Below are 20,193 nucleotides of genomic sequence, written 5' to 3'. Positions count from 1 at the left end.
TGTTTAACTGAGAAAGCGTGATATGAAATGGGGGAACAGTAGTGCTGTGTATATCCAGATCTATATCTATAAATGATACTTGTACAAATATTGTTTATGAATATTCTCTTGTACTGTTAATTCCTCTCACCATTTTTCTCACACTTTCACTGTCCATCATCACGCTTTTTCTATGGCCCTCTCTCTACCTCTCTTTCTTCGCCTCACTTCATTTATCTCTAACCCTCATTTCTACACTTGGTCGATTTCCAGCTTTCTGTCTTCCTTTCTCTCCCTTCTCTCTCTTGTTTCATGATCTCTTTTCTGAACCTGCTCTGTCTCTGACAGTCTCCTCATTCAGAAAGAATGTTCCCAATGGTGGGGATGTCCAGAACTAGGGATCATAGTTTGAGGATAAGAAGTAAACTTTTCAGAACTGAGGTGAGCAAAAATTTCCTCACCCTGAGGGTGGTGAATGTATGGAATTCACGACTCCAAATGTAGCTCAGGCCAAAATGTTGTCTGATTTTAAGAAGAAATTAGATATGGCTCTTGGGGCTAAAGGGATCAAAGAATATTGGGGGAAGGGAGGATCAGGATGTTGAATTTGATAATCAGCCCCATGATCATAATGAATGGTGGAACAGGCTCAAAGGGCCACATGGCTTACTCCTGCTTCTAGTTTCTATGTTTCTGTTTTTACTCTTTTCTTCGTTCATCTCCCTCTTTTTGTTTCCCTCTCCACCTTTCACAGGTATTTCATGTTGGTGGTAGCCCTTCAAGTTCAGGCCCAGAATCAGAATCATCTCGTGGCTGCTCAAATCTCAGAAAGAATCATTGTTCGGGTAAGACTATTTCTTACTTATAGATGTACAGTCTATGTGATTTCAGTGACAGCACTTTGTGCCTGCTTATTATTTTAGTGATATCTGGAATACTGCATGATCCTAGGTTACAGCTGTCACTGGCCCTTCAAATGCTTTATTCACAATGTTTTTGTTTTCTCAAGTATTTCTCCCTACAACATTGGGAACCAACCAAATCAGTGACAATGCCTTTTTCCACTGTCACTCTGTGCATTGTTACTCAGTAATCTGTGTGGACTAACGCATATATCACCCGGGCATGCATAGGGAATTGTGGAATATTCCCAGTGGAATCTTGCTCCTGTCTTCAGCAAATTTTGGGATAGCAGGGATATCGGCAATGGGATGTTACTTTGTGACAGTATGTGTCAGAGTATTGAGGTATGGCTTCCCGTGATCATGTTAGCAGCAGATTGTGCCTTCTTCCTGATCATCTGTATCAATAGCTGTCTGATACTTCACCACAGGGTCAGGTTTTGCATGAGTGTGGGCAGAGATTACCGACAGACTCTTTTACTGTAAGAAACATTTTATGCAAGGCTGTTCTGTCCATGCTTGATTTCCACATAGAGGAATTTTCCAGAAGGACTCATCAGATATCCATTGAGGAAGGACCTGAGTGGTATTTTTCCCCTCCCTAATCTGGACATATTGAGGTTTAACCACCATCACCACTGCCCTGGTTGAGATCGGTCATGTCAGCCCAATGTGTGACATTCCTACTGTCCTGCTCAGTTCTAAAGCAAGAGGTGGTTAATAGACTGAGCCACCAGTAGAGATCACACCTACAATTTCAATCATCTCACTCCCCTCTTTTGTTTACATGTGTAGAAGTTGACAGGGGCAGGAGGAATAAATCCCTTTTCATAGACAATACTTCTACAATGCATGCTGGACATTTTCTCCCATGTTTAATTGCTGCATTTGTCTGAGCCCTAGACAAAACACTGCTGGTTCCTTCATTCAGAAAATGCCATGTGCAGCTCTCCAACATAACCACCTAAGCACATACACCTTCTCCAGTCTACGGAGTATTTGGCAGGCGTGGACTTCAAGATGCACGCAAGGAGTGCTGTATCAGATGGGAGTGAATAGCTTTCTTTTAGCTGATGTGCACTGTATTTAGAAAATAGCACCAAAGCGCGCCCCGTAAATAAGACAGGAGTGAATGAACTTGTTGCATTTTTGCTCAGAACCTAACACATTCAGGAGCTAACAGTAAGTCATTCACAAGTTATACATCAACAGACAAGAATGAGTGATCAGCTACCAGGACTATTTCTATCATGCACAAGATATGGTGACTTGATTGTGTCTGGTTTAAGTGGTAGATATAGAGTCTTCATAACTCCCACACAGAATGGAATAAACACAGCCCAACAGTGTTTAATGAGTTTACTGTGCTCTCTACAGATTATGGTGTCCCATCGGGTTTCACTGGCTCAACCTCACTTTCACTCCTTTCAATGAGTCTGGAGAGCAGATGTATGTAGAGTTTTGTGCTGGTGGCTGACCCAAATGGTCTCTTTGAGAGTCACTATTGTCCACTGGCTGCCACAATGCTGAGAAAGGGCGGGAATGGAGGATGGGAGCAAGGGAATGACCTAAAATGGGATTGGATGCTACGGGTGAAGTTTATGTCATTGACACAGATCCTCCCTCTGGCGGGCTGACTGCTCTGAATAAAGTGTATTGAATTCTGTCCAAATTGATTCAGAATTGGATGGATATTACATTTTTGTACACAAAGCATGTTGTTACCTAAAAGCAACGTGAGATATAATTTTGTAGGCTGAATTTTCAATTACTGGAACAAATATATTGTAAAAAAAAATCAGCTGAAAAACAAAACGGACATGCAAGAGTAACTGGAAATTAAAGAAACAAAAATGATCTGTTGTACAAAGAATTATTGAAAAGTGCGGATTATCACTAAAACTCAATTATTATTCGCAATGGATTATTCGCAATTGGTCATCATTAAGTTCCTAGATAGTTACTAGCATTGGATTGTTATTAAAAAATGGGTAATTGCTACCAACAAATTGTTAACAAGTGGAGCTATTTAAAAATTTTCGTAACATTGGATGATTGGGTAACACAGAAGAATTACTAACAATTTATTACCAGCAATGGGTGGTTATTAACACTGAGTTTGTAGTAATAACTTACTATTATTATTATTACAAATATTGGATCATTATCAGTAATGAAATTACTAATATTTCATAAGTGCAATTATTACCAGCAATAGATGGGGTGGCAGATAATGGTTGGATTGTAATAAAGAATAATTGCTAGTTCTAGACTATTATTGACTGTGTGTAGAGTGTCATCTGCAGCTGTCTCTGATTCCTCTGTTCTTCATTCACAGAACACGGCACAGGTGAGACATTTTAATGCTAAAACACTCATACAGGAGACTATTTCAGAGCGTAGGTACAGTGGAGCCCTTTATTATCAGTAACTAAAGAGAGCTGTACAGGAAGGAGGTAAGTTTCAGAACTGAGGGGCCAGACATATTGCTTAACAGGTGAGCAAAGCAGGCAATTTCCATGTGCCTGTCAGAGAATGGGTGAAAAGATCAGACAATAGAGAGCATTACACCAATATGGCTAACTGAACAGCTGAACGCAAAAAATGTCTGATTCAACGATTCTGTGATAATATGACAGCAACGGTTTCATGTTCTGGAACAATTTATATGTGATGGAATATAGAGGTACGATAATAAACAGGCTCCACTGTATCGGTTAACACTGCACTGAAGGCATTTTGTTCTTGTACAACCCCTGTGAGAATCTGACAATTCACTCCCTTCTGGTACCATATAACTCGTGTATTTTTTGATACAGCTGCTTAACAATACTCACTCAGTAAAACCTGATACCTCACTGGCATCTATAGTGTGTTGTAAATCTAGTAACATTCATGTATACCATAGCAGATGCATCAAAACTTGAGAAGATGACAAGTGGCATTGGTGATGGAGCTAGTCTTATTACAAGGAATATATCTCTCCTAGGACGAGGGTTTTTCTATGTAACAGAACAACAGCAGAAATGTAAAGCTTCAGTGGGCTTTAGTAGACTGACTGTCCTTCAATTTGCTTTTTCTTTGTTTTTCTGCCATTCCTGATCTCACTCTTCTCACTCCTTGTTCCGCCTCACTTTCCTAACTCACCTTCTCCAGTCTCCATCTAGTTCAGTCTCTGACTAACGCTCTCGCTGCCCTTTCATTTTTTCCCTCATTGTGTTTTCTTCCTAACTCTCTCTCCCTCATCATTTTTTAATCCCACGCTGTCTAGCTTTGTCCTCTCCTCTCTCCCCATTCCCTTATTCTATGCCTCACTGCTACCTTTCTTTTCTCTCACTTTTATTGCTTTCCCTTTGTCTGTCCCATGCTTTCTCTCTCATCTCTTTATCACTGGCTCCTCTTTCGTGACTCCCAGTGTTCTGTATGTCAATCTTTCCTGCCACATGCTCTGATTTTTTTTCTCTATCCTCAATTTCTCATCTCTGTTTCACGGTCTCCTTTACTGTATCATCCTTTCTCCATATTCTTAGACTCTCGTCTCTTTTGTGTTCATGTGCTGTCTCTTTTATGTTTTACTCTCCTTTATTTTGCTTTTTCCTGTTTCTTCCCTTTCTCACTGTTCCTTTTCTTAACTCTGCCTCTTTGTCTATTCTTTCCCATCTATTTCACTCTGTTCCTCTTTTTCTTTTTCTCTTCTGCCCTTGTATTTGTCTGGTTGTGTCTTTCTATAACTTTCCATATTGTTCTATTCATCTCCATTTCACTCCAGTTTACTCCCCATTTTCCTTTCCATGTATTTTTTAGCTTTGGGTTGGCACAGTGGCACAGTAGTTAGCACTGCTGCCTCAAAGCACCGGGAACCTGGGTTCAATTCCCAGCTTGGGTCATTGTCTGTGTGGAGTTGCACATTCTCCCTGTTCTGCATGGGTTTCCTCCCGGGTGCTCCGCTTTCCTCCCACAGTCCAAAGATGTGCAGGTTAAGTGGATTAGCCATGCTAATTGCTCCTTAGTGTCAGGGGACTGGATAGGATAAATGCATTGGGTTATGGGGATAAGGCTTGGGTGGGATTATGGTTGGTGCAGACTCGATGGGCTGAATGGTCTCCTTCTGCACTGTAGGACTCTATGATTTAATGATTCTAGCTCTCAGAGATTTCTCTGTCCATCTATCCATCTCTGCATCTCTCTTTTTCTCCTTTATTCAGCCATTTTTCTTTTCTGGATTTTACCTCTCTTGACTCTCTTTTTGTGTGTGTTGCTGTAATTCATGCTTACAATCCGTAGGCCCACGGACTTTGGTACTTTCAGAACACTGTTTTGAACAGTTGCACAAGTCCTTCAATCTCTTTTCAAAAACCGGAAGAATTGCTATAAAGGGTCCATCTCCAGTTAATCTGTTCTAAATTAGTCTGATTTTTTCTTGGGTCATGTCACTAGGTGCACATGTGAAATTGGGCTGTTGTACCATGAGGGATCAAGAATTAAAATATCTGAGATTTGAGTTGGCCCTGATGGTGTGTTCTGTTAGCCTAGCCTGTTGATGGCTGACGATGCTATAAGGCTTATCTGCTTTCAACTCTCTCATGTTTATGTGTGCAATCGCAGACACAGCAGTGAGCCCTTTTCACTGAGTGTAATTTGGAAATTAAGGGTATGAAGGAATCTGTACTGTTGTCATGGATAATTGTATGGCCAGAGATCGAGAAGCAGGTTGTTGCCTACCCTCTTGTGTGGCTGAACCATTAACATCACAATATCTTTTTCTCTGTGGTGGGTTAGCTGACCTGACCTTGAGGCTGCAATAGAGGGAAAGCACGAGGAAGAATCTGTCAGATGTGCTGCAAATGTAGGAACATCAAGTAAGGATAGGACTGGTGTAGCTGCAATACTTCCCAAAGTTGATTCTCTGATGACTCTAACTATCTAGACTCAAACAATTAGAATAACCACACCTGGGTGACATGGCAAAGTGCAAATTCATCCATGGACCAGATCCAACTAGCAGTTTTTGAGGAAGATTTTTCAGTTCCAGTGTCGACACATAAAACCGCTTGGACACAGCACATGGAGGAAAATCACGTGCCCAGGATTGCACACACATGTGAAACTGCCTGATTTTCCCATCTGGTCATCTGAATGGATGTGGAATTGGGCAGATTCCGTTATGGCTGATGAAGTGATTCTTCCCACTTTTTGGTATGGCGTCCAGGGATTCAGGTGTGAGAATGGGAAAAATCTGTCACCAGGAAAGAAAGTGGGAAATGAAGAAGGGAAAGTTCAGATGATGCTGAGAGGCTTAAATCCTAGAGACAGATATATGATTCAAGTAGGGAGTGTCATAAATGGGAAAAGATTATATTGTACTGCTGCCAATAGAGCGACAGATTGTACTTAGAGTAGCTCAGTCTCTTGAATCAGCTCCAATGCGAGTAGATTGATGGGGTGGTAGCAGCCAAAAGAGAGTCCTTAAAAAACCCTAAACAATATGTAAACATTGGTGTTCTTGGCTTTTTTTAAAGTCACTGACAAGTTATTGCTGTTAATAATTACCAGCTGTCTGAGGAGGAGGGATACCCTTTCAGTCTGGAAATAGAGCAAGGTCGGTCCCCCTGTCAGTAGAATTGGGCCACAGCTACTATGCAGATTTCCTGTTCACACTTTCGAACTTGTGTAGGAAATCTCTCTGGATCTACATTTCCTGAACAGGACACCATGTTTGGGAAAGGAAGTGAAGTTTAGATAAATGTTTGGAAAGAGTAAGACGGTAGCAGTGGAGCTTGGCAATAGAGATTTTTCTCTCTCTGCAGTAATACAGATCTTTCTGACTCTAAAAGTAGGGCTTGGCTCTCTTCTGTTTCATAGGAGGTCTTTCTATCTCCTATGATGCAAGATTCTGCTCCAGATTAACCATGAATGTTAAACATATGATGATATACTTTGACAACATTCATAGATCTTACTCTGTCACTTCCCTTACCTCCATAATCAAACTCATCTCTGTCTGGCATTTCTTTGACCGTTGCATCAGTATTATACAATCAATGGGCTCCAACTTTCCTTTCTTGGTCATCTTAAACTTCAAATAAAATTCCTACCTACTCTCTCAGTGTTTGGAAATGAAGGCTCACCATATTGTCACCAATCCTAACTCGTCCTCTTAGAACCTTGAAATTGTGAAATACCTCATATTCCTCAATCTTCCAGAGGCTTTTAAAACCCAACCTTACTGTCACTACTACATTCTGAATTCCCTCATTGTCTGTTCTACTCTTCACAGACCTGGTAACTTCCTGCCTTGGAATTATAGAAGGAGGCCCTTCAGCCCATCATGTCTGCATCAACTCAGCATCTTACCCAAGCCTGCTGCACTCACCCTATACCCAACACAATACCCATAATATTTGCCATGGCTAATCCAGCTAACCTGTATATCCCAGGGCAATTTATCATGGCCAATCCACCTAACCTGCACATCTTTAGACTGTGGGAGGAAACTGGAGCACCTGGAGATGACCCAAGCAGACACTGGGAGAATGTGCAATCTCCACACAGACAATCACCCAAGGCCAGAATTGAACCCATGTCGCTGGCACTGTGAGGCAGCACTGCTAACCCCTGTGCCACCGCGCTGCCACACCCTTGGCTTTTTCACTTGGCTTTCTCAGTAATAATTTAAGAAAAAGACATAAGGCGGGATTTTATGGCTTCGCTTCTTCTGAAACCACAAGCTCTTGCCCGAGGTCAATGGACCTTCCCATGGTACTCCCCTCTTCCACTCTGATTCCCGTGGCGGGCGAGGTGGTAAAATTCCAGCCATAGTATGGAAGGCATTCCCGCTTGGGTTATCATTGTTTGTGTTTTATTTGCACCATTTTTTTGTCTATAGAGATTAAATAGGTGCTCAGGGTTCTAGGAACTTGGCATAATGAGGAAGAGCTCAACATCAATATTGATTCAGTTCAAAGTGGATTTCTGACCCACTTTGTGTTTTCAGTTGTGAACTTTTTTTGCTCAGTGCCACTACCTAGATTAAGAGTAAAAGGTTCCAATTTCTCAATGTGCAGCTAGTTATAACCAGCTTGTTCGTAACCCTATCATGCAAATGAACTCTTGCTTCCATGGGGGATGCCGCATGCTTTCATTTGAAGCATTCCCGCACCCATAATGGACAGCCTCAGGTTGGTTTTTGGAACATCAAAGCTATTCTCTGCAGCCAAGGATGATTACACCTGAGTATTTCTCAAGACATGAACTGAATACTGGAGCAGTAATTGAACCTCTCAGATGCATAGATTGGTTTGGATATTCCCCTCAATATAGTCATGTGGGGATTCCAAAACTGTGTTTGTATGTTACACTTTACACAGTGTTGTTTTACCAAGAGACAATGAAAATCACCCGAGGCAACAAGGGGTTTAGTCTAATCTGCTGTGATCATTGTTTTCCCCCACTCGCTGAGTAAATGTCTATGGGGTGGCTGATTTTGAACTTTTCATCTATTTTCAATACCCTTGGACAGCTCTCCCCATGTCTAATGTTTTTGTTGACCATGTCCTCCCTGACCTGCCTCAAGGAATGTGACACTCAGGGCCTTTCTTCTGACTGCATGCATCTTTTTTTCCATTTCCAACAAAATCAATTCTGGTCATGCCAGCCTAGGTAACTTACTGCTGGTCCTTAAATCCAGTAGTTGTAGATTATTTCACACACACCACAAGTGCACTGACAATCAGAGATCTTTCTGATGCTTGGAGATTGCCCAAAAGGTGTTTGCTTAGAAATTCGGACAGTGTCAGTGACACTGGATGGACTTGATTCACATTCTGTTCGGTGGACTATAGGGATTGTGCCTCATGTGAAAATCTATCATTCTTATGCTGCACAGTGGTTAACACTGTTGCCTCACAGCACCAGGGACACGGGTTCACTTCCAGGTTGGGTCTCCTCCATAGGTTTCCTCCAAAAGCCCTGGTTTCCTTGCACAGTCCAAAAGACAGGCATTGGCCATGCTAAATTTTCCATCCGTGTACCCGAACAAGCATCGAAATGTGGTGATTCGGGGATTTTCACAGTTACTTCATTGCCGTGTTAGTGCAAGACCATAATAAATAAACTTTAAATTTAAACTGCAAAAGATGCACAAGCCTAGACTTTTTGCTGCTGGTTGCTCTGTGTAAAAGAGCAAATTAAAAGTCTGGCTGTTATAGAATGTTATTTTCTGAGATGGGGGGCAGTGGTATGGTAAGTAATGACTCAAACGAGGCTGAAATTTAATTTAAATATTGGCTTGTCATGGAGGCATCCTGCAGAATGTTACTTAACATCCAGGATGTTGTTTCTGAGGGATGCCAGGTGGACTAAGTGTCTACTGCCACTCCTGGCAACTGAAGACATTGTTGACTATTTCAATCATCTTTTGATTTTTTTTTACATTTTTACGAATTTCTTTCCCATTGATGGGAAAACCTGACCAACATTCCATTCCTGACCAACACTATCTAATATTGGCATTGTCCCATTGTGGTGTTGTGTGACCTTACTGTTTGAAAATGAGCCATCCCTTATACCTGCAGAACAAAAGCAACCACACAATGCAATTATTTCCGTGCAGGTTAGGACATTTCTGAAGGAGGTGATAAGGCTCAATGTACATGCAAATCATTCTTTATAGTTGATTTATTAGTACAACGATGTTAAACGTCTTTGTTTTCAGAGAAGCACAGTGAAGGAGAAATCCCAATATTGTGTGTAAATGGTCAAAATCTAAAAGAGTAGCATGGAAGGTAAGGGAAATAAGAAAGTAGAGATTAGATGAAACTAGGTTTGGTTTGAAAAGCTTGTAGATTATACAAAGAAGAAAGCATTCAGGGAGGTAAAGGGTTGCACAGTTGTCAAATCCTGTGAAGGAATGAATTAGATCAGATACTAAACATCAAGAATGAAGAGGAAGTCAGCCTGTAATTATTTATCCAAGTAACGGGGGAATTCTCCCATCCCGACTGTCACCGGAATTGTAGTGGGTGGGGAACAGATTACACAAGTATCCACTGATCTTGGACAGGATTCTCTGATTTTGGGGTGAGCCCATCCGGAGAATCCCACCCAACATTAATTAATACATTCAATCCCATATTCCAGGTTTTAGAAGTAGTCATTGGTCAGAAGCTAGTTGTGAAACTATAGTCTGAAAATGACTGAAACTGCTGAAGTAAATGCTAGCACTATTTGAGATTCCAGCATTAGTACATATAGGAATACAGAGCAGCTCAGACTAAACTATATTTATCAACCACTGCTGTCGATAGGAAATGGCTTCTCACTACAATGATGCTGAAGCCTCATCTTATCCTTGTTGAGCTCCCTAATGCCAGCCTAACTGCGACTGCAACAGTCCTCACCCCATTTTCCAAGGCTGTCACTTTCCACGTGGATTGGATGTCTAACCCTTATTTCAACTCAGCATTGCACTGAAAAACAGCCAACTATTTGGATGCACTGTCAACAAGTAAACCATTAAACTAAATTCATCAGGTAGCTGGGAAGCTTAACCTAGACTTAGTCGATCGACCCTTTGGAGCTGCAGCATCACTTCAAGCCTTATATTGTCAAAAATACAAGAATGTCCTCCAACCTGCATCTTAAACTTCTTAATGTTATTTTTATCATGCTGATCTCTGATTGGATGTCTCTGATAATGTTGACTCAAGACAAGTTATAATTTCCCAGACAGCACTCTAAAAGCAACAACCAAGGTCCATGTTAATGCTTTTGTTGATCTTCCCTCTTCTTTGTGGATAAGACCTTCAAGAGGCTGAAGTCAAATTGGTGTAACTAGTGGCCTACTGTGGGACAACTCCCTGAACTGACAATCCCCTGCATTGTACAAAATTTTAGAAATGGTCTCTATTTCAATCTCTCTTGCTGTTTGGCTGCAGTATCAGGGTAGGACTCCATAGCATGGGAGGCACGGTGGCACAGTGTTTAGCACTGCTGCCTCATGGCACCAGGGACTCGAGTTCAATTTTGGCTTTAGGTCACTGTCTGTGTGGAGTTTACACGTTCTCCCCATGTCTGTGTGAATTTCCGTGGGTTCTCTGGTTTCCTCCCACACTCCAGAGATGCATGGGTTAGGTGGATAGGCCATGCTAAATTGCCCCTTAGTGTCAGAGGGACTAACAAAGGTAAGTACGTGGGGTTACAGGGATAGGGCCTGAGTGGGATTGTGGCTGGTACAGACTTGATGGACCAAATGGGCTTCTTCTGCACTGTAGGGATTCTGAGTTTACAGCCAGATAATTTGTGCCACCATTTTAGACACAATTTTCTCTTGATGCCCCAGCTTCTAATGAGGAATCAGTTCTGGGAAGGACAGCAGGGTAACTCCAAACTCTAAAACTGACAGCTGCAACTGCGGCCCTCAGGATCGTTCTCATGCTCCAAAGGGATTCTTGATTCTACAGCAGTCTGAGATGGCTAAAATGTGCTTTTGCCTGCCATCATTGATCAAACATTTTCCACAGGTAAGAGGAAGAGTGGCATCATGCTTCTTTCTCACCTCTCGAGAAAGACATTAGCAAAGAGTGAGATAGATCGCTGTCCCACCTGCTCAGCTATGGATAATGTGTGATGCTGGAGGAACGGGGTGAAAATAATGAATAAAGTTACTCTATTATTAAACTGGAATGTCAGGGCAGCCAGTTGATTATATAAGAGGTTTAGCTGCAATGTGGAGTGTGTGCATTAAGCCACATTAAAGCACAGAATGGAGATAGTCTATTCAGCCTGCCATGACTGTTTCTTCCCTAGACTGTAGCCTGGATTTTGCAGTCATAATGATAGTGAAATGGTTGGCACTCATACTTTGTGATATTGACAGTAACTTATAGTATCTGCACATTGAAAGTTAAGCATGGAAATCTAGGGGCAGTTTTCAGTGTTCCCTGCAGATGGAGGGGCCATAACATTGCTTTAGTAGCTTTTCTGCAACCACCCCACATTCTCCAGATCTGTCCTCAATTTTACAGCTGGGGTGGGGGGATTGGGGGAAGGCAGATGAAGCCTAAGCCTAGCCACACTTGCAATGAGGCCCTAAAGTGATCAATTAATGGCCATCTGAGAGCTGCTTCTGCCCAGACCCAATTTTGAGACCAGCAGGAGGAAATCAGAGTTGGGGCTGTGGGCAGGGTAGCCCAGCAGATTATCCTGTTCATTCCCCTCTCACCATCCCTGTCTCAGCAGGACCCAAGCCCTTACATCCAGCCCCCTGCCTGATTTCTTTCCCACTGGCCTCCCAATAAAGAACCATCCCCCCACCCTGGACACCACTCATCCCCACCACACTTGCCTCCACCCTGGTTCCAGGGTACCTGAGAACTGCCTATAGTCCTAGTAGAGGCCATCTGTGGTGCTGCTGAGATTACAGAGCTGCTGGGACATCATATTGGTCAGTAGCTCACTGTGGTAGGACTTTCTCCAGAGTGAAGGTGTAAATTTTGTATCTAGTGAAATTCTGTGAGAAATGCAGTGGAAATCTGCAGACAAGTGTTCTCTGCTGACCTGAGGGTGGGTGGAATGGAACCCTGGTACCTACAAATTTCTGCCCTAGATGTTGCTCCTCAGCAACATTAATCTAATTGATTAAGGAAATCAATTAGAAAGTATTGATTTGTCATGAACCTCTTCCATCAGTCTCATAAAACCCTGAGGTTTTAACAGTTTACTGAACCATAATTACTTCTAAACATCTATTTGACTCTAACAAATTAATTTTATATATGCAGAATGGCAAATTTCTCTACTTCGTGATTTAAAAATTCATAGATTAAATTATTTTCAAAAATTCATTTATGATAGTTCTATCTTAATTACATGTGTAAGTCCTAATCACTTCCTGTAAAAATATAAAAATGGTAAAACCTATTTGTTATTTCCTGGTTTGCTGTCTGTGTGAATTCTTCAATGTGATTGGGTGTTTAACCTGATTGGTGACACTACTGTTGCTGGATGCCTGAAATTCTGTATAGCTGTGGCTGGAATGGAGTTAATGGCTGGGAAGGGGAAAGCTATGCCACAGAAATCACTAAATCTTTGTGGTCAGCGTTCTTAAAGGCCCGTAGTGAATGCCTTCACTTTGCCACTGACTACAAAATCTGGGGCCATGTTGAACTTTGGCCAACACACTTAACCTCCTAAGGATTTCTCACTGTCCCCAAAAACTTAGATCACACAAAACCTAGAATCCGAATAGCCATCTAACCCAATGATCTAAATGATTCCTCCATGACCTATGCTTTCCTTATCGTTACCTTTCCATAGGTCCAGCAGTCCAGGAAACACCATGTTCTACACAACAGTTGATTCTTTCTTTCTTCCTATATTTTCCCTTAATATATAATCCTGATCCTAATCAGATATTTATTTGCATCGGGAGTTTGTCGCACTTTCCATAATGTAGTAAAAAAAACAGACGAGCTGTTTATGGGTAGCATCACAATTTGTACAAGTACAGATCGGTTTGTAGATAGGTATCCATCAGCATGCCAAAGGCCAAACAGAAACATCTCGACGAAAACAAAGATTCTTCATCATTTCATAGATTCCCTGACACGTTTCTAAGTCACATTCTGCTTCTGAAATGAAATAATCCAGATAGAAATAAGCTCCTCTGCAGAGAGTGACATCATTGTAACCAGCATGTGCTCTACATCCACACTCACAAAGCTTTCTGAAGGGCTTCATAAAGATGAGGATTTATAGATGTTTTATGAGTTGTGGATCTGGAAAGTTTCTTAGCACAGATATAGAGTTTTATAGCGCACGAGGTTAATTATCAGTCGCTATGGGTGGCTTTGAGGGGGATGGTAAACTTTCAAGATGCTGTTTCTTTTTTTGTTGTAAAAGTTGAGTCAAACAAACAATTGTATTCGATGTACTTAACACCAAATTGTATCTGTCAGTTTTTCCTAACTTCTGTCTGTCACCATCATCTATTTGTGTGTGTGTGTGTGTGCCCCTTGCTGTGCTTGTATGTCTCTCTTTCTAACCAATTTACACATAAAACTTCAACAGAATGCCTTCAGAATAGTGTTATCCTGCAGCTTTGAATGTGAGCCAGCCCTGTGTTGCTGTTGCTACCAGCCCTGTAACTGTGACATATTAGGCACCTTGTCCAGACTCTGTGATGGTAAAAAAAACTCAGCAGGGGCTTCTAAAGATTTAATGGATTCACAAAAGAATGTTTGGCCAATTTGTTTTTGTTTGTCTATCACTGAAAACAACTGGCACAAGTAGCATTTAAGCATATTGCTGGTGTATGATATCAATTTGCAACCTGATTGTCTAACTCTCCTTCCCCAAATTAAAAAATAATTGTGAAGCATTTTATCATAAGGTCGGTGCTTTAAAAGTAGGGAGAAAGAAGGAGTGCTTGTTGCACCAAATATTCTCCCGTGCCCCAGCCTGGGGAATGTCCTGTGCTCTGATTGAATTTTGGAATGATTTGGGGAGCTTTGGCTGGTTGATGTCTGTTATAGGTGCGTACAGTAATGTGACTGCTCTCTTCTACTTCCCAGTCTGCACCAGTAAGCGGTATCAGTCTGGCAGCTGCTGAGATGGTATACACCGTGTACTTAGTAATGTCTTTAGGGGGAAAAAACACTCCTCATTGTCATATTGTAGTTTTCTGATCAGTTGAAATGATTCATTATTTTTTAAAATGGACTGTATCTCTTGACTGTATTTAAAGATTCAATTACCCCACCTGAATCCCTTTCTTCTTATTCTACTTTTCAATTCAGTGAAATATTTCCAGTACTGTAGTTACGTGGATCTGTCTAAAAATATATAAATCACTCAGCTGAAAAAGGAGCAGCACTCTGAAAACCCGTGGTCCCAAATAAACCTGTTGGACTTTAACCTGGTGTTGTGAGACTTCTTACTGTGTCCATCCCAGTCCAACGCCGGCATCGCCACATCTTAAAAATAAATGCTGTCACCTTTTACCTGACTCTCTGCTGAGACCTGCCCTCACAGGCACAGTTCAAACTCTGTTGGTCCAATAAAGTACCTCATGTTGGCAATAAGGTAATAGAAGGTCCTTTTGTTATTATTGAAACGGTGCATTCCATATATCAGCGGATGTGAGTCAGGCAAAAATGTCTGTTCCTTATTGGCAATGTGTCAATGGGTGAGGTAGCACCTCCACCTCCACCCCCACCCCAGCCCCCACCCCCACCCCTGCAGGCTTCTTGTGTATGGAGACAGTCTATCTTAGAGTGTGCCCACTCACAATACCATTTGGTGAAGAGTTGGTATGTTCTAACACAGCTCTTTTCCATTCTTGTCTGATTATGTTTCCAAGGGCCTTGATTGTTCTTTGACCCCTCCCCTAATTTCATGCCTGAGCCAAGGCAGCTATTTGACCAGTGAAGGCCTCATAGCTGTGTCTAATCCCTGATATCTATTGTATCTACCCTGTCCAATAAGAGTCATTTGCTGAAGACTAGGAACAGGGGCCTTGGCTGCTTTGAACTGCCAAAGTTGGGAGGGACTGAGGTGAATTGGAGCAGTTCAAATGCTTCCTGAGGTAAAATCAGCAGATAGATCAAGCCCAATGCCCTCTGTTGATATGGTTAATTATACAATTCAGCTGAGCGAGAGAAGCAACGGATTTTAACTGGAGCCAGGGCCACTGAAATCTAAGGAGGCAATTAGACCTTTAGGATTGCTTTCCTAAATGAGTTGCTTTGCAAAAGACTGAGTGCTGCTTTGAGGTTAGCTGAGAAACAGGTTAACTTTATCCACGTTCTCCACAGGCTTCAAACCCTGGACAATTTGAGAGTGACACAGATGTCCTGTGGCAGCGTGGTCAACTTCCAGACACTGTCTTCCACCATGGCCGAGTTGGCATTAACACAGACCGTCCCGACGAAGCGCTGGTCGTCCATGGCAACGTGAAGGTCATGGGCTCTTTAATGCATCCTTCAGATGCTCGGGCAAAGGAGAACATCCAGGAGGTGAGCAGCAGGTGTCAGTCACTGATGGATGTTTTGTGTGCAGGGAATGGATACGTCAGGCAGTGTTGTAATTAAAGTCAAGGGGAATTTCCATTTTGTAAATCAGAGTGATGGTGTGTTACAGTTCATGATGTGGAGATGCCGGCGTTGGACTGGGGTAAACACAGTAAGAAGCCTGACAGCACCAGGTTTAAGTCCAACCAATTTATTTGATAGTAAACTCACAAGCTTTCGGGGTTTGCCCTTTGTCAGGTGAATGGAGAGTTCTGGCCTCAGACAGAGCATATGACAGCACGGACAATTTACAGATTACTGATTAGAATGCGAGTCTTTACAACAAACCTGCTATTCAAGTCTTAAAGATGCTGACAATGTGAGTGGAAAGAGCATTATACATAGGTTAAAGAGATGTACATTGTCTCCAGACAGTACAGTAAGTGAGGTTTTGCAAACCCAGGCAAGTCATGGGGGTTACAGATAGTGCGACGTGAACCCAAGATCCCAGTTGAGACCATGCAGATGCTACGAAACGGATGAATGAACATCGCTCGACAGTCACCAGTCAAGACTGTTCCCTTCTGTTGGTTCCTTTCAGCAGTCATGGGCATTTGGCCTCTGACCTTTGGGTAAGCATAATCCAAGGCGGCCTTCACGACACACGATAGCGCAGAGTCGCTGAGCAGAGACTGAGAGCCAAGTTCCGCGCACACGATGAGGGTCTCAACTGGGATCATGGGTTCATGTCGCACTATCTGTAACCCCCATGACTTGCCTGGGTTTGAAAAAACCTCACTGACTGTACTATCTGGAGACAATACACATCTCTTTAACCTATACATAATGCTCTTTTCACTCACATTGTCGGCATCTTTAAGACTTGAAGAGCAGGTTAGTTGTAAAGACTCGCATTCTAATCAGTAATCTGTAAATTGTCTGTGCTGTTATATGCTCTGTCTGAGACCAGAACTCTCCATTCACTTGACGAAGGGCAAACCCTGAAAGCTTGTGAGTTTACTATCAAATAAATTGGTTGGACTTAAACCTGGTGTTGTCAGACTTCTTACTGTGTTACAGTTCACTAAGGGAGTCTGAGCTGTGGCAACATTTACATGTGTGTTGTAGTCTAGAATCATAGAATCCCTACAGTACAGAAGGAGGCCATTCGGACCGTCGACTCTGCATTGACCACAATTCCACCCAGGCCCTATTCCCATAATTCCATGCACTTACCCTGCTAATCCCCCGCCGTTACAGTCAATTTAGCATGGCCAATCAACCTAACCTGCACATCTTTGGATTGTGGGATGAAACTGGAGCACCTGGAGGAAATCAATGCAGACACTGGGCGAACGTGCAAATTCCACACAGACAGTGACCTGAGACCAGAATTGAACCTGGGATCCTGGCATTGTAAGGCAGCAGTGCTAACCACTGTGCCACCATGCCACCCTTCTTGAGAATGAATCTCCAACTTTCTTACCATCACATGGCTGACCAGGAATTTCTCCCATTCTTACTGCCTGCCATTGTTGTGTGTTAGAAGGATTTACAACCTCTTGGTCACATTATGAACACATCCTTCAGGGCAATCAAGTCCTGGAGCAGGACTGGACTACAGAGCTTCTGGGTCAGAGATAGGCACCTCAAGACCTTTCTTAAGTGAAGGTATGTTTAATCAAATTTCTCAAGAGGGCCCTGAAGTAAAGAAAAAACGTTGAAAGTACTATTTGTTTTCAACTTGTTCTGGGGAGTGCCGCATTCAGTTAGCTAAATCATAGTGCAGAATAATGCATGTTCAATCCCCATAGCAGCTATCACAGTTCATGCTTGCCTGCCTTCATGCCTCCCCCATGATGTGGAGTATATGCCAAGCTATATAACCGCTTGTCCCTCTCTAACAGAGAGAGATGCCTATGGTCCCTATGGCGATACATTTCATTAAATCCCTACAGTGTGGAAGGAGTCCATTCGGCCCACCTAGTCAGCACTGACTCTCCGAGAGAGCGTCTTAACAAGGCCCTATCCCTGTAACCCCACATATTTACCCCACTAATCCCCCTAACCTACACATCTTGGGACAGCAAGGAGCAATTTAGCATGACCAATCCACCTAACCCACACATCTTTGGACTGTGGGAGGAAACCCATGGAGACAACATGCAAACTCCACACAGACAATGACCCAAGACTGGAATTGAACTTGGGACCCTGGCATTGTGAGGCAGCAGTGCTAACCACTGTGCTGCCATACCATCCCAATTTGAGTTGCTATAGTGTGCCGCCAGTCCACTCAATTTGACCTTTGTCATTTAACAAGATTAGCCACCCTGTCAGGCACACTGGCCAGAAATTGGGAATTGGAGCAGGCGAGGGGTGCAGCTTGAAAAGTTCCATTGATCTCGGGTGGGATTTTATGGTTTCGGGACGAGTGAGGCCATAAAATCCCACCCACTTTGTCACTATTTTATAGGCTGATGGTACATCAGCAGGAGAGTGCTAGTGTGCCGGCCAATTTCACATTAGTTCAAGCAGTGGTCTCTCTGCACACAGGGAGAATACACAATGGAACAAAATACTGCGGAGGCTGGAAATCTGCTTTAAATGTGGAAAATTCTGGAAATAAATGACATTGACACAAATAATGAGTGTTTTCACCTTGATGAGACTGTTGGCATGTCACTTTGGCAGCTTTGTAAACAGACATGTACATTTGTGTTAGCCAAAAACAACTTAACTGGCACTGAGGCCAACTTTGTGGTCCCTTTGCATGGAATTTCCAATTTGTTAGCGATTTTCTGTCTGAGTAGTTAGATGGAGGGAGAAACTCCCTTTACCCTAATTCCAGGAATATTTCTGCTACATTTGGCAATCATAGTCTTGGAATGCATATTGACTAGAATAATTAACATCAATAGTATCACTGAACTTATGTTGATATGGTTAGGACACACTGCCTAAAAGGATGATTAAAACTGATTCAGTGGTGACTTTCCAAAGGGAATTGAATATATAGTTGAAAAAGAAATATTTATAGGGCCACGGGGAAAAAAAATAAGGGAATGGAACTGAGTGGGCAAGTCTTTCAATGAGTTAACATGAACCATATGATGGACTGAATGGCCTCATTCTACAAGATTCTGTGGTTGGATTTTCCATTGCCTGTGGGAACTGGAACAGGAATGAGCATGCTTTGAAAACAGTGCCCCCTGATGGTGTGCCTGTGTGCCTTCGCCTCCCAGATACAAAGTGAGAGTGCAGCATAGATTCACTAGACTAGATTCCTGGGATGCAGGGGGTTGTCTTAAGAAGAGAGATCTAGTGGGCTATAGACTATATTCCCAAAAGATGAAAAGAATGAGAGGTGATCTCATTGAAACCTATAAAATCCTTGAGATTTATTGGAGTAAATGTTGGGAGGCTGATGAATGTAAGAGTACACTTCCCTCTAAGTGTTGTGTATCCCTGGAATTCTCTAACTCAGTGAGCTATACATTTTCAGTTGAGGAGTTTATTTGAGACAGAAATTAAAAGATTTTGGATACTAAGGAAATCAAGTGATATGGGATTAAGGAAGGGAATGGAGGTGATGTTGCAGATCAGCCATGATCTTGTTATATGACAGAGCAAGCTCAAAGGTTAGTCTATTAATGCTCCTATTTCTCATCTTCTTATTGTTCTATATCATTGCTTAGTCAAAATGCTGGAACATCCTAGTCAGCAGCATTGTGTGAGTATCATCATTAATTAGACTGAAGTAGTTCAAGAAGAAGGTCCACCATTTTCTCCATGATGACTCTGGATGCGCAGTGAATGCTAAGCCTAGCAGCAACCCTCATAATTCAAGAATTAATTTTAAAAATGATGCATCAAAAGCTGTAAAGGTAGAACAAGTTAATGTTTTAGTGTAACCACAGGTGTGAGCAGCACGGCAGCACAGTGGTTAGCACTGCTGCCTCACAATGCCGGGGTGCAGGTTTGATTCCTGCCTTGGGTCACTGTGAGTGTGGAGTTTGATATGGAGATGCTGGCATTGGACTGGCATAACCACAGTAAGAAGCATCACAACACCAGGTTAAAGTCTAATATGTTTATTTGGTAGCAAAAGCCAGTAGCTTTTAGAGCGATGCTCCTTCGTCAGGTAAGGTCTTCAAATCAAAAGCTAGTGGCTTTTGCTACCAAATAAACCTACTGGATTTTAACCTGGTGTTGTGAAACTTCTTATTGTGTGGAGTTTGCACTTTCTTTTCATGTTTTGTGAGTTTCCTCAGAGTGCTCTGATTTCCTTCTGCAGTGCAAAG

The 20,193-nt window shown here is 42.3% G+C and overlaps 1 protein-coding gene across 5 annotated transcripts in view; it reads left to right on the top strand.

Annotated features, from left to right (window-relative positions):
* The window catches only part of myrf (myelin regulatory factor), a 236,360-nt gene that overhangs the window by 183,425 nt on the left and 32,742 nt on the right, over positions 1–20,193 (top strand). For all 5 annotated transcript variants that reach the window (XM_080191600.1, XM_080191599.1, XM_080191602.1 and 2 more), the window contains 2 exons: positions 734–824; positions 15,695–15,895. In XM_080191600.1, the coding sequence (XP_080047726.1) occupies positions 734–824; positions 15,695–15,895 (292 nt within the window). The remainder of the gene's footprint in view (positions 1–733; positions 825–15,694; positions 15,896–20,193) is intronic.

The sequence above is a fragment of the Carcharhinus amblyrhynchos genome, chromosome 6 (genome assembly GCF_965287045.1).
Source record: "Carcharhinus amblyrhynchos chromosome 6, sCarAmb.v2.hapA, whole genome shotgun sequence".
NCBI lineage: Eukaryota > Metazoa > Chordata > Chondrichthyes > Carcharhiniformes > Carcharhinidae > Carcharhinus > Carcharhinus amblyrhynchos.
Note: the sequence above shows the minus strand (reverse complement) of the source record. Positions and strands in the feature narration are given on the sequence as shown.